The 15,354-nt window shown below is 39.3% G+C and overlaps 1 protein-coding gene across 1 annotated transcript in view; it reads right to left on the bottom strand.

Moving 5' to 3' along the window:
• Positions 1–15,354, bottom strand: part of ano3 (anoctamin 3) — a 28,873-nt gene that overhangs the window by 1,768 nt on the left and 11,751 nt on the right. The window contains exons 3-22 of the mRNA XM_041038023.1: positions 13,655–13,785; positions 13,341–13,496; positions 13,104–13,204; positions 12,942–12,986; positions 10,019–10,153; positions 9,292–9,398; positions 7,488–7,543; positions 7,277–7,398; positions 6,201–6,335; positions 6,004–6,100; positions 5,407–5,467; positions 3,394–3,476; positions 3,066–3,206; positions 2,501–2,665; positions 2,246–2,282; positions 2,013–2,124; positions 1,652–1,709; positions 1,261–1,358; positions 818–972; positions 506–658 (exon numbers count right to left, since the gene is read on the bottom strand). Of these exons, the coding sequence (XP_040893957.1) occupies positions 506–658; positions 818–972; positions 1,261–1,358; positions 1,652–1,709; positions 2,013–2,124; positions 2,246–2,282; positions 2,501–2,665; positions 3,066–3,206; positions 3,394–3,476; positions 5,407–5,467; positions 6,004–6,100; positions 6,201–6,335; positions 7,277–7,398; positions 7,488–7,543; positions 9,292–9,398; positions 10,019–10,153; positions 12,942–12,986; positions 13,104–13,204; positions 13,341–13,496; positions 13,655–13,785 (2,148 nt within the window). The remainder of the gene's footprint in view (positions 1–505; positions 659–817; positions 973–1,260; positions 1,359–1,651; positions 1,710–2,012; positions 2,125–2,245; positions 2,283–2,500; positions 2,666–3,065; positions 3,207–3,393; positions 3,477–5,406; positions 5,468–6,003; positions 6,101–6,200; positions 6,336–7,276; positions 7,399–7,487; positions 7,544–9,291; positions 9,399–10,018; positions 10,154–12,941; positions 12,987–13,103; positions 13,205–13,340; positions 13,497–13,654; positions 13,786–15,354) is intronic.

Here is a 15,354-nt window from a genome sequence, read left to right as displayed (position 1 = left end):
CATGTACAGGTATGTACCCAAATAATGTAAACGTAAAATACAGTGTGTTTTTCTTTGTGGCATTGCATTTAAGTCTATTAACTGTTACTGTCAGTGGAGGAAAATCTTCTTTCTACATTAGATTTGTCTCTGTGTGGTTGGTAAATGTCAGCTTAAACCTACAAAGGTGCTTTGCTCTTTGATTCTGTGTGACTGACACATAATGTGTTCATTACAGCTGAGGAATTTCTCAATGTAAATGTTTCTGGGTGGATTCTTCCTTTAATTACAGGGCAAAATGCCACAAGAAGAATTTAGTCATATATTATGTTGGGGTATAAGTTGGAGGGTGGTGTTTGTAATCCTATATCGTTTGTAAACGTATCTATCTCCATAGGATGGAAAATATTTGGTTCCTACAACATTTCACTGATGGAAAAAGTTGCTCTGATCCAAAAATATAACAAACTCTAAGAGAGAGACAGTGAGGAGGTGAGGTGTGAGGGCAGTCAGAGGTCACATTGACCTATGTCAGTGGCTCGGGCAGGCATGGGTCTCCTCCACTGAGTGACAAACTTGTAGGCGTCAAGACGAATCTCGATGATGTTGTTGAGCAGAGCCAGGAGAGGAGCCAGCGGGAACGCTGCTACAAAGATGGTAGTGAAGCCAAACTGGAGAACTGCAAAGGAAAGAACCACTTGGATGATCTTCAGAAGATGTCTGTCTCAACACTGGCAGAGCCAATGTTAAAGATTGAATAATAGCCACAAATTACATGGATTCATTCCTTCTTTGGACAATGTCAAAGATAACACTTCAAAGGACTGTAATGTTTTACCCATTTCAAGGTATTCATCTACCAGACCATGGGCGTTCATCGGCTGTAGATTCCAGTCTTTGTCCCACTGTGGAAGCTGGGCTTTATTCTCTACATTCTGCCCTCCTCCACCTCCTTTCTTTATCTTCCGACGAGACCACCAGTTCTGCAGCAATCTGAGAATGTAGCAAATAGCTAACTGTCAACTCAAAGCAATTATTTCTGACAATGCACCGAGCGCTGCAGGAACCCTTTTACTAAGGCCTGCACAAGAGGATTTGATAGATTTCTGCAGGAGAAAGGCCTTTTCATATGCTAATAATCTAAAGAACAAAAACTATACAGATATTACATACGGTGTGTAAAATGCCAATCATTTGAATCTGAAGCACTGAGGATTAAATGTGACATTTCTAATGGTTCATAGAGAAACAAGCACATGATTATAATAACATATTACTTACGGATAACCAAGCTCCATGAAGTTGTTCCAGATTTGTTTGAAGAACATGATGACTCCCATTTGCAGGCACAGATCAATCAAACAGCCGCTCGGGTGACACTGAGGGAAATATATTTAAATAAAAAAAACTGTGACATCCATATTTCATGCCCAATAATTCAAAGCCATGAGTGAATCCTGGGACATACTTCATCCCATTCTGGGGATTCTGAACACTTCAATTGAAAATCCCAGTAATTATGTGGGAGATTAATGGTTCATAACATAATATACAGACGGATCATTGGAAAGATGAATGACTTGAAAATTCTAAATATTTCCTGAAACAGAAGGCAACAATCAGCTATTGCTGAAATAATCACCCACTTATGGCGATGCATAATTGCACTCACCTCCTCCAGTCTCCATCGACTAAAGAGTTTATTATATTTTCCAGGCCTGCCGGCAAACCTGAACGGATTGAGATTGAGATTGGCAACATTAGCTGCAAAATTCAATCTGAGAAAAAAATGACCAAAGAGACACTTAAAGCTGCTAATTGTGTCCAGTGAACCACAGCTTAGTCACATTTCAAGGCAGGACAGAATTTTGTAAATGCTCCAAACGAGGTCCAAAAATAACTGTACAGTGAGGAGGGAAAGGGAGGAAACCTTGGCGTTTTTCATGACATGGGAGTTTGAAACAAAACATCTTTCCACAATCATTAAATTCACTGTAAACAGGAACTGCAGAGTTTCATGGCAGCCGGCCTACCTTCCAAGAAAGAAAGCAACGTAAAATGTGGAGCTGTTCAAATTTACAAACTGGAACAGGAACATCTTCAGAGCAAAGCTGTTCTCCCACTCTGACTCTGTCCGTGGGTGCTCTGCAGTGGGGAGAAACAGAGGGTGTGGGGTGGACGGGGGAGAAAATAAATGCTTGTGCACCATCTGGGAAGTGACAGATAATGAAAGTATAAATGCAAGCAACGTGTGGACAATGCTCACCTAAATTAGTCAGCAGATACGCCACCTTTTCATACACCTGACAAAATGATAGTACTCATAAACATCAACAAGAAAAAGGTTGAGGAGGGTAACGATCATGAGAAGGAGAAGCAAACAGGAATCTCAGCAAAAAAAAAGTCTTTCTGGCTGTGGATGTGGGAGTTCCTGGAACAAAGTTCTAAATAAATGTTTCATGTAACATTTGTTGGACAGAATATGTAAACAAAGCCAGATGATGCTTGTCCAGACACCCACCACATTGAGAGACATGATGATCATAAAGTTGATGCAGACACCAGTGCCAGAGGTGGCAAACTGCCAGTTTTTCTTCACAAACTTCCAGTCGAAGGAAGCAAACTTCTCCATCACAATTAGACGGAAAACCACCACAGCAAACACGGCTGTCAGGACCAGGGAAATCTGAACAGAGATGATGGAGGGAATTAAGCAGAGAAGAGGGGATGATGAACGAGTTTAAAAACTATCATACACCCTAACCCTAACCCTAACCCTCTACTTTGGGACAGATGAACACTGAATAGGTGCAGCAAAAAAGGAAAACACAGCGTTTAAGAAATTAATGTTCAGATAAAAAGAAAACCCTCACCATTCTCTTGTAATCAGAAAACAACAGAAATTAGGCCATTAGAAACGCTAAAGCCACTATTTCCTCTAAATACATCCCTTGTCCAGCAGGGGGCGATGTTATGTCACTACTGGCACATCATAGTGCTTCAAAGGTGGCACACATAATAACAGTGAGCTACTTTTTAAGCCTGAATCCCAAAAGCACAGATTATTCAAAGATCAAAGGGTTTACCATGAAGAATATTCCGGACACAGACACCATGAGCCGACTGAGTTTGTCTGAGAAGGGCTGGAAAGGCTCCGGCTTTCCAGAGATGGGGTTGACCCTCTCCATCCCAGAGTACTTGGCTTCAAACTGAGGCCTCAGCTCCTCCTGATTAACAACACATATTCCAGTATGAACTATTGAACTGTAGCTGTGTCAGCCTGACGCAGCAATAAGTTTTCTTTCTACATCATATAAGCTGTGTCAAATTTAAAAGATATATTGCATGAACACACGCTAAAACTGTGAGGTAATCAAATGATATCGGATCTATTTGACGATATCGCTGACATACCTCTTCCTCCTCCCAATCAATGAGATCCCAGTCATAAGTCAGTTCTGCCCTCCTCCTTTTCCAGAACTCCAGGAATACCGTGGCTACAGAAGGGATCGGGAATCGATCACATTATTGGTTAACTTTGATATGTAACACACAGTCTGATTGATAAACATGTGGGCCATTCACTGCGGAGATAATGCAGAACCAGACACCAGATATCCTGAGTGAATCACAGACTTGCAGTGACATGCATGGCTCATTATGGAAACTGATTACAGCCATCAGTTCAGATGCTGCTTTGTTTTGTGGTGAAGTTAAGGCAAAGTGGCAACAGCAAATAGGCTTTGCTTGTACGATGTTTCACCCCCCAAGTCGAGTCTTTGTCAGGCGAGATCCATTTTGTCTTGAAAGACTTCAAAAGTAAAGCTTTTGTGGGCAGAATTCAGTCTGGAAGAATTGTGTTTCCTTTGTGTCAGACTCTATTGTGACTTGTGCTGCACAAAACACTAGATATGATGTTCGTAATCTTTTTTCTGTCAAGACATTTTATGTACTTTGGTTAATTACAGATACATAAAACTGGAAAACAAAGCTTTTATAAAGGCTGAATGGCACGCACTCTTCAGAATCAACATTTATTTGGTTCAGTACATGTGGAGGAAAGGCAAGGCGTGTGACGAATGGATCTCAGAGTCAGTGGAAAAGAACAGTGATGGACAGCACACCGTAACACTATACTACTGATTCAGCTCATTTGTCAGTTTTCATTAGACATACATGTAACACACGGGTGATACTGCAGCAGAGGGATGTTCTTCTAATGGAAACCGACATGAGGATTTGATCAACACAGTGCAGCCTCATCACAGCTGTTATTTGTCCATTTTGAATGTTTTATACATCTGAACTTATTGAATGTGTTTTGAGCTGAGCTGAGCTTTTTGCAATAGTGATGGGACATTTTTCCTTATTTTCTGGCATTTTCAGACCAAAACATTGATCATGAAGGTGATCGTGATGTGCTGCCCTACAAATGTTTTTTGTTAGTACATTTAAAGCAAAACAAAAAGATTCTGGTGATAAAGATAAATTTGGGACACACAAAGCAATTGTGGCCCATAAAGAACTAGAATGCGAAGCCTCAGTCAGAACAACTCAGAACAACTTTGACTGCTGTTAAAGATGTTGAAGTTTAATTTAGCTTGACCCACTTTTGTTTAAAGAAAGAGAAAAGCAGGCTTTTCAGATGCCTACGTTTGCTCCCTTGGGCTAACCAATTTTTCATCTCTATCTCGCACACACACTCACACACTAGACCTGGAGTGCACTCACTCAGTGGTGCAGCACTGTTACTTTGGTCCACATTGCCAAAAGCCTTCATGCCAGATTCAGAGCTACAGACCTCAGTCAGTGAGGCTGCCTGGACCTCCCTCGGCTCTGCAGCTCTCCTTGGCCTTCATTTAGCCCAAACACAGAACACAATGTGCCAAGTGTTCCCTCTGGGCACAGGTGATTATTTACCACGATGGCAGATAGATGGATCTGGGCCAGACGCTGCACAGTAGCGCTCACCCTCTACATTACAAAGATATTATAGCTATGGGTACCATAGCCACAACATATGGCTATCGTGGTGCAATTCTACACTCCTGACAGCAGAATGATACCGTCTCCCTTTGGAGAAATGTTTAATTATCCGACTAATTACATCAGGACACCACTGGAAATGTGAGTGCAGATCCTCAGTCAGAGAAACCTGACCATAATTTATTGGCTGACAAATGTGCAACAGAGCGAAGATCTCCTGTATTTGCACGGCACAGTGTTTATATATTGAATTCTCAGTTGAAAAGCTTAATGTGTTTGGAGGAGTTGAGTGGAGAGTGAAAGCATGAGCACTGACACACTACTGTATAAATAGATTTGAATTCCAGAAGGGTTTATATCAAGCAGAGAGCACAGTTGATGTAATACAACAAGAGTTCTCAAAATCAGGAAAATGGGCAAACAAAAACAGCCTCCACCTACCCCAAATAGCCATGAAGATCGCAAAGAACACAGTGCCACCATTATCAAACAGATGGGTCACCTAGAAACACATGGACATGGAGGGCTGATCTGAAAAGAGTGCTTCCTGAAATAGGGGATTTACCCATTAAACAAAATTATGACTTTATATTTTCAGTTTCAACTTTGTGACGATCCACAGTTTACTTCAAAGTTTCTAATTCTTGAGTCGGGGGCCTCACATGGGAAACATGCTTATTTGCTTTTATGACAAGAGTTAGATGAGAAGACTGATACCACGCTCCAGATGTGAGAGTAGCATTGATCTTCTCATCTAACTCTGGGCAAATAAGTGCACAGTATTGCTAAAAATGTCTAACCAAATCCTTAAAATATTGATGTTTGTTTATATATATATATATCTTCAACAAAAACTGAATTAAACAGATCTTCTGCAGTTTTTTCTACTGGAAAAACAAATCAAGACATTTAAATTGAAATGACAACTTGACAGCTCTCTAGTGTATAGGTTCATGAGATCTTTTAACCTAAAACTAGAAAGGGTTGAGAAACAGTAACATACTGAAATACTGTGATGAATATCAGAACTACACTGACCTTTGCGTAGACACAACTGTCACTCAGCGTCCACGGGTCACAGGTGTCCTCACACATAGGACACATGATGGTAGTGTTGGCTTCACATATCTCTTTACTGGAGAGACAATGAATCAAGGCTCAGGAAAAAGAAATAATACATGTTTTAAGTTATGATCTACACTAATGAACTCTATGTATGTGCTGTGTGAACTGACCTGACTTGGCTAGAGTCCATAGTAAAGAGACCATAGAGGAAGACAAAAACTCCAACCAGGGCAGCTGGGATCAACATGCCGGTGTACCAGCCCAACCACGCAAAGTAAAGGCCAATTTTCTCTCCAAAGTAACGCCTGGAACACAGAGACAGGATGGTCAAAATTCACCAATTAATCGTTCTGACCCTTAATTAAGCCTGACCATGTTAATTTAGGGTGCAGTTGTGGCTGTAGATAGTGTACTGTGAGGTGGTCGCAGTGGCCTAATGGATAGGGAGGATTGTAAAGTCACACAGTTTAACACTGTGGTGGGTACTAAATCAATAACTGTATCTGCTTCTTAAACCACAGCTGTTCGTGTGCCCTTGAGCAAGACACTTATTTCACAACTGCTCCACAAAGGCACCTCAGTAGCAACTAACTGTATTAGGCTACAAACAAGTGTGTATGCAACACTGTATTAATAAAAATAAATAAATAAAAAAGTGTGAACACATCTTCCTTAAGTATTACAGTTTACATGTACAATACGATGCCAGCAATGTTCTAGTTTCAGGATAAGGCTGTATATGAAGTATGTTTTTATGGATTAAACCCTTTATATGGTACATGTCATTTTATATAACAATATTGTCATGTATTGCGATTTGGTGTGTTTCCAAAATAACTCAACTGAGTTACCATTTACAGATAAAACAGCCAGCTCTGAACTTAAGACACACAAGAGTGTTACTGATCTTCTTATCTAACTCTTGGCAAGAAAGTGAATATACTTCCCAAAATGTCAAACTATTCCCTGTCACTTCACTCCTTCACTTGGTTTACTTGTGGTAAGAGGGAGAAGACCAAAGTGTAATGGAAATCAGAAATATCAGACATACTGAGATGTTGGAGGGTGATAAACAAACTTGTTCATCAGAAACTGGAATAATAACAAGCATGGAGTGTGTGCATCAAGACAAACAGCTGGGTTACCTTTCTATTTAAACAACACATCTTGAATGTGATTAAAGACAGGACGAGCATCATGACCACGGCACTCATGATGCTGTGTCATATGCTCCAAAGCTGATTACCTGATGAGGTCCAGAGGCTGGTATTTGTACCAGATGCCCCAGCGGGCCCAGCGCTCGTACAGAAGATGCCTGTGGTTCTGGGCACCATGTGTCTTGATGGGATGTCTGCTCTTGTAACCACCCTGATGAATGAGAAATTCCACATTACATGAGGAATTGTACAGTTTGACAATTTGTGAATCTCTTCAGCAAAAAATAAAAGTTGTCTTACCTCATGAGGAGGAAATGCAGCCTCATATGTGTTGTTGCCCAATAACCGGTTGATACCTGCATAAATAATAAACCATGTCATGTCAAAGGATGTGCAGATAACAGCTAGAATAGCACAAGGACACCACATTAAGAATTTATTACTAGACATAATTGAGAGAGGGGTTCAGTGATAGATTCGTTTAAACCCACTCTTCCACAGTCATAACAATTTACTCCATTATGTAAGTGACAGGCTGCATTAGAGAAGGACATTAGAGGCTTAAAACACTCAGGTTAGAATTTCAAATAGCTGCAAGCACTTCAAATCAACCTCTTTCATTTTTGTCTAACCATAACTACTTGGTGCCCATATCATCATTGACGCAGGTTGTAAAATATTGTCTCAATCTCAGTGAACCTACTGAATTGCATCTGACATGGCTGCAGGTACTGTACTGTATGAAGCAGTAATAAATGAAATGTCATTTTCACAGGACAATAGTGGATTCCATCCCCTGACTGAAACTGTAGATAGTGAGAGCAGGAGCAGGAAAGGGAGGATTTGAAAAGGATTTTCCACTCTTGTGGCGTAGCTGATCTTATTTGTTGGAAAGGAGAGTGGTCAACAGTATTAAAATATTAATGTGTAATCCGTTTCCAGCCCTTCAAGGCCAAACTTTAATCAGCAAAACATGTCGGCAGCTGTCAGACAAGATAGTAGTGTGGGAGTCGGTGGATAGTTTAGCAACTGCCGATACCAAAAAAAAAAAACAACAGCCAGAAGGAGAGGAGAGATCAGCCACAAGTGGGATGATACCAACAGCTCAGCAGCCCACATTTTAATCATCCCACAGCAAAACAAAAAACAAAGACATAATTCCACCACTGTCGCTCTCTGAAGTCAAATTAGCAGCAAAATCTTAAAGGTCTGATGCTCCTAAGGGTTTTGGTTATGACAATGAAAATACTAACATGTAAAACCAGAATTACCGCCTTGCAGTTATATGTTTCCGCCAACCAAGTTGCAGTTTGTCCATGCCTGTTCAGACTCATATAATGTATGTAGTGAAGATTTTGAAGGAATTTAATAAAATGTATGGATGTATGTATTGTTTGATTTGTGATACAGGGATACATAATAGAATTGACCTGAATTTGTTAAGCATTGTTGTTCTTGTTCTGCTGAATTTATACTGTACCAGTGTTTAAGTTCACTGAGAGAGACAAAAAAGCGAATCAAATTCCTTGATTCCTTGTCCATCCAATATACCATGTTCACAAGAATGGGATGCACACAAGGTTACAGTGACCTAGACCTTTGAACTCCTCGAAGGGAATTTTCCTCAGGGCGTTCCTCGGACAAACAAAAAATATAATGTCACTGGTGCAGTGGCACAAAAACACAATTTGCCAAGTTTTTTCCTGTAACTTTGTGACTTCAATCTCAATTTCTGAGTTTTTTCTTGCCAACTTCTGACGTCATAATCTCAGATAATATATGAATTTTTTTCTCACATATTTGTATAAATTTATAATGACTATACGACTACTTTATCTTGTTCTTTTTCTTGAAATATTACCCATATTGTCATTTGTTTGTTTATTTGTTTATTTATTTATTTTACCATCAGTGGTCCTCATATGATTTTTGTAAGACTCTGCCCCAGTCTCAGTAAATCAATTGTCCTAAATATGTCACCGTGATGGGTCTTTGTGCATTATTGTATATAAATGAGAACTGGAAGACACTAATGAGACACTGCTTGAAAGAATGTTCAGTATGTGAGGACCAAGAAGAGTATGAAGCAAATGTGGTGCCTCACCCATCTTTGATTTTCCATCCTCATACTTGGTGCGCTGCAGGACATGATGGACTATTCTGCTTCTAGTGGAATTGGAGAAGAAGGTCTCTCTGTTGTTGATAGTGAAGCTGGGAGGAAAATAACAGCGCATTCTTTCAGTAATTCATCATGTAACAGTATATCAATATCATCCAGTCGAGGCCCTGAATGAAAGCTGAGACAGCAATGATGGGAAGCTCATTAAAACTCAATACGTCCTGTAAAGTATATGTTTATTCCAACATCATTATTTCCCAAAAAACGTCAAGGCTGACAAGCAAAGGAAAAGTGGAAATGATTCACTGACAAATGAGATTAGATGATGCCTTTCATCAAACAGAGGCTTTGAAAAAACAGGAAGGAATGGAAGAGAAAGCTAATCATTTCATGGAAATCTGCTGCTGTATTTTGATATCTTATTTATGATGAACTTGTTCTTATCGTTCTGGTTTCTGAGTTCATACTCAAAGCTTTCAAATATACAAGTCTTCATAGTGCAAATTTCATCTCCTGGTTTCCAAATTCCACACCCAGATCTCAGGACATGAATGAATGTGAAGGATGAGAAAGAAACTCGGGACACAGAGCAGGATGAATATCAGACCAACTCTACTGAAACAGACACTGCTATTATGTGACACTTTGATCATGAGAGTGGCTTTATGTGGTGGTTCGCATGTATGGCTGAACATGTAAATGTCCTCCTTACTGATGCATGCGTGCTCTACTGAAGGGGGCTGTGTAGCAGTCGGTTTCTTCCAGGTCAGGCAAGGCCTCTTTGTCCAGCTTCATGGGATTTCTGGGAAGCCAGCTTTTTATCTGACGACATCTCAGATGAAGCCTGCTGCACGGACGCACAGAGAAACAGGATTAACGGCACAGATTAACATGAAGAGTGTTTCCTTTGATGTGAAACAGTGGCTCCTAACCTTTTTCCTCAATGCAACCCTGACATCCCCGCACCACCTCAACGCCACTAAAGACATGTTTGCACACACATGCACACGAACACAGACACATTGCAGGCCTCACCATCATTTTTTGTGTTCATTTTGCCTATGATCCAATTTAATAAGTAGAAACAAGAGTCTATAGCAAAGTCAGAAGCTCTGTGGGGCTGTATTTAGGCACAGAAGGGCTTTGAGCTAAATGTTAATGTCTGCACACTAACATGCTCACAATAGCAATACAAACATGCCAGTGTTTAGAAGGTATAATGTTTACCATGTTCACTATCATGCATTAGTGTGTTAGCATGATAACATTTTCTAATTAGCTCCAGACATAAAGTAAAGCTGAGGCAGATGGGAATGTCCTGGAATTAATTTGCAGGTATTAGGACATAAACCAACATATTGAATAAACTGAAAATTTGTTCTGATGGTGCATACCATGAATGTCTGTACAAAATTTTCTGGCTATCCATCCAATACTTTTGAGATATTTCCGTGTTGGACCGAAAGACTGTCACTTCCCTCATCCCTAGAGTTATGCTGCTAGCGCGGATAAAAATCAATTCAATGCTTCTTTAGATTTGCTGGAGACGTCTTTCACTAATTTGAGAGGCTGCTGCTTTGATATGGATCGAATGAATATAAATGGAAATTGTGAGGGGAAAAACACACTGTTGCTATGGAGTGTTTTATGAATGTTGTTGTGAAGAGTACAGGTACTGTACAGAAAGTAATGATATCAAACCAGCAAGCTGTCACCACCTGCACACGGCCCCATTTGTTCAGCTTTACAGGACAGCAGTTTGTGACAGATCATTAGTAAACACATAAAGCCTATTTACTACTTGGGTAGATTTTTCTTTTAAGAACAGCAGCTTATTGAAAAACTGCAGGAGCTCTGAGGAAAATATAATGGTCCTCATTCTTCACAGTGACTAAGATCACTCTCACACAAGACTTAAAAGTGCTTTGTTCTCAGTTGGACAGGTGGGCGAGCGATTGCTGTCTGCATGATTTTGTCTGCTCTGTGTGCGAGTAGGTGTGTGTGTGTGTGTTTGTGTCCTCCAAACACGACCATTAATATGTACATAGCATGAAAATGCAAAATAACCAAAAAAGTCCTCAACATTGTCAGCTCCTTCATATTTGAGATCTTCTGTTGACTATAGTATGTTTATGTATAATGTATTTGTAATTGAGTAAATCAGTCTCCATGGTGAAGTATCATAAAACAGGCACATTCCTTGCAGTTATTCTGTCTGGTCACACTTATCTTATCTTGGCTGACTATGTTGATAAACTCAAACTTCAAAACAGAGCCAAAGGATGGAAACAAGAGTCACACTATGTTTGCAGTTTTATGGACAAAAACCAGCAGTCCTTCAACACCAGTAATATCACACTTCACTGACTCTTGCATATTCAGTGCTTTACAAGGACTCATTCAAAGCTTATACATAAGCTTCTGCCACCTTTGGATTAAACATCATTTCAGTTACCTGTTGTCACTGAAGTGAATGACAATGTGCAGAAATGAATGAATGTGAGGTTTAAAGCCCTAGAAAACAGATTTCAAATCTCATGTATTCCTCTTTAACTTCAAAACTGATGTCTAAACAGGCAACACACCAAGTTAAAGGTTGTTAAAAAAAAAACACATCTTGGATTTAACAGCTAACTAGTGACAGAAAAGACACAAACCTACAACTGTTATCAGATCTAGATTCAAATGTTGCTCAGTCCTGATTGGTGCATGGAAATACTTGACAACCCCTTTTTCCTGCCCACTTCAAACACAGACACTTCTTATGTGAAACATCCGAAACTGTGGCATAAAATGCTAAAGTCATTTCACAGTTCACAAGAAACTAGGTTATCAAAGCCTTCAAACCATAATAGGGTATGTGGACTTTATAGAAATAAAAATATGTTAACCAAAGATTTTAGTCGTGAATTTCTTTCAGTGATTGTTTGTTGGCTTGTTTCTATCTACCTTCCAGATGAGAGGAAGAGATGGAAATTCAAAGTCCTGTGCTAGAGCTTGGACCATACTTGAACATCACATCAAAGCGCAAGTGTCTCTCTCTAAAAATAGTATGCAAATAAGCCTACGAAGCTCCATTTTTTTGAGTGAAAAATTATTTAAGTATTTAATAGAAAAGCTCTGTCAGTGCTGGATGCTGCGCTGTTTGAAAAGGTTGGAAAGTTTAATTAAACATGTTTATTTTAACAAATATAACCATGCTCCCATTTGTAAATCCTGGCAAAATGAAGCACTCCACTTAATCACTGATTTTTTTTTAATTACTTTCAAAAACCATCCTTTACAGCCATTTCAGTTTCTGCTACCTTCACAGGGGTTGATTTTCCAGTATAAAATTATAATCCCAGACTTTGTAAATATTCGATATACAGACAGTCTGTAGAGAGATATTCATTAATTGTGGAAAGTCACCACCTGTGTTACCAGGGAAAATGACAGTTTGACTCAAACTTTCTTACTTTGTTCTTCACTGACATGACACTAACTTCATTCTTAAATTAGCATCCACAGCTCACATTTCTGCTGAAGCCGTGCAGCTGTGACTCTCATGAATTTCATTAGACACTGAAAGCATCTAGCTTCTTGCCTCCAAACAGCAACAGAGAAAAATAATCCTATACTTTAAATCTACTTACCTGCCCAAGGTTTTACTCTTCCAGTCCGTAAAGTAACATTTTTTCCTTAAAAAGAAAAAAAAAACGATGTTAGAGAGATTGAATGAAATTGCCAGCCACTGAAAAATCTGACCTTAACTTTCCAGTGTAAAGAGTTCAATCTTTTTCTCTAACTACAGTTACCTGAAAGGCATTCGGATGTTCATCTGCTCTGCATATTTGCAAAGTGTATCCCAAGTAACATGGACCTTCACAAACATGATGTCGTTGTTTGTCAAGGAGGGCTTTCAAATTAGAAATACAGAAATGTGAGAAACAGAAGGTATTGTTAGTCATCCTCTATTTCTAAAACCTCCTGATATCTTGATACAAATAATGTCATTCAGATTTTATATGATTTGTCTACTGACATATTCGTACCTCCTTCTCCAGCATCAGGCCCTCAGCACGCAAATTCTTCTCAAATGTGCACCTCTTCTCCACCTGTGGACTGGACTTCTTGTAAACCAGAATGTAGTCAATGCGCTTTTTCCCATCTCGGAAAAACAGCCCAGAGGAATCAGCTGGATTCTTTCCCTGTGGCAATAATGATTCACCTCTAAATTTTAGATGCAGGTGTGCCCTACACAGAGCTGCTAATGCTTGAAATTTCTCAGTGTTCAACAACAAAATAACAACAGTACAACTCTGTGAACATTCATGGCAGTAATTGTGGATCACTGGCAGTGTGGTACCTTAAGTGAATCTGTGCGGGCCTCTAATTTAGCACGAGTGGAGGGCTTTTGCAGCAGAAATGACTCGTCTGCCCTTGTTTCACACGTAGTCACCTCTGACTCCTCCATATAATGATCCTTGCCATCCTCTGCTGCACAGTCAATGAGACAGTTATTGAACTGGTGAGAAACCACACAAAGTATCCTATCTGCACCAAGTCTTTTGTTGTTGCTCTAGTCAATATTTTCCTTAATCTGATTGCCAACACTGAAATTAGATCTGAGCTAAATAAAAATCCAAGTTATTTGAATGTGGGTGCCAGCTTGAGAGCACCATCTTGATGCAATTTAACAGATCCATGCACCAGTGTTGAAAGAACGCCAATCGTGTTTCCTTCCTCCTTAAATCTTAACTCATCCCACTGATGTGCACAAACAAAATAAAGGTTTGTTAAACCCACACTGTGAGGCAACACAAACAAGACAGATTCTAGCAAGAATTCCCCTTCTAACAGTCCCAGAAGCTCAATGTTTTGAAACCTCATTTCACCTTTCCTTCCCTTCTTCTTTCTTACAGCAAGTGTAAGAAATTTTAATATTTTATTATTGTTATTATCTGAAAATACATCTGGGATTTTTTTTTTTAGAAGACAAAAACAAAGTTGCATTTGGGTGTGAACCAAAAAACTCTTTGCAAAGCACTTCATTTAAATCACCATAACATCAAGACTGAACAACTTCATTAAGTAACTGAAGTTTAATTAGAGTCTCTAGCGAACAATGAGTTTTAGTGTGTTAACACATTATTGGGCCATAGACAGAAAGAATTAAGTCCTACTACAAGATGTGACAGTTTTTTCCCCCCACTGTGTTTCTTTAGTTTTATTTTGATCAGCAGCCTCCCTGATCCCATCTGGGATCGTAGAGAAAACTTTCCTATCGTCTGTTCATTTTAAGATCACAACTGAGCAGCGTGATGATCTTTAGAACAATTACATCTCTAGAGAGAACAGTGAAAAAATAGCCATAGCTGCTTGCTATTCATTTCATTAAAGTAATAAAGTGGAGGAATATATCTCACATCTTGTCCAGAAAGTCATGGAAAACTGATTGCAGTGATATGTCAGCTTGTTTCTTTTTTCCTTTTTTTCTTCTTTCTTTTCATTATGAATTTCCTTCACGCAGCATCCAAAAGCATCCTGAATTTACTCTGAATCATGCTGTACTTTCACAGATATACACATATAAAACACAAAAGAATACCAACAAGAAAGAAGTCATAAATCTCAGAAGGAAACCATCAAAAAAGAGAAAACCAGAATAAATTAATTAAGGACAGACAGAGGTTTCAAACGAGTAGGTGTGAGATTAGTTACCCTCTTTATTATACCTGTGCAGGAAATATAATGGTATTAGAGAAAAGAGCGTTAAGACAGAGTTTATCTAAAGTTTACTGGAGCTTTCTGTACCAAGTAAAATGTATCAATAAAGCAATGGGATGTTAATCTGTCCATGTCTTTTCATTAATCAGCTAATGTCATGTTTTCTGTGTATAAATCACACATTTACTGTTATTTACATTTACTGACTCTGTGGGAGGCTTCAATAAAATCAGTACAATAATAGTAAAACATCAACATGTGTTACATCTTGGGTTCATTCTCCCAGCTTGACCCCAGTGAACACATCTGTCAGTGTCCACAGGTGGGAAGCGGGTGAAG

This window comes from Toxotes jaculatrix, chromosome 5 (genome assembly GCF_017976425.1).
Source record: "Toxotes jaculatrix isolate fToxJac2 chromosome 5, fToxJac2.pri, whole genome shotgun sequence".
Lineage (NCBI taxonomy): Eukaryota > Metazoa > Chordata > Actinopteri > Toxotidae > Toxotes > Toxotes jaculatrix.
The sequence above is the reverse complement of the archived record's forward strand: the minus strand, read 5'-3'. Positions and strand labels throughout refer to the sequence as shown.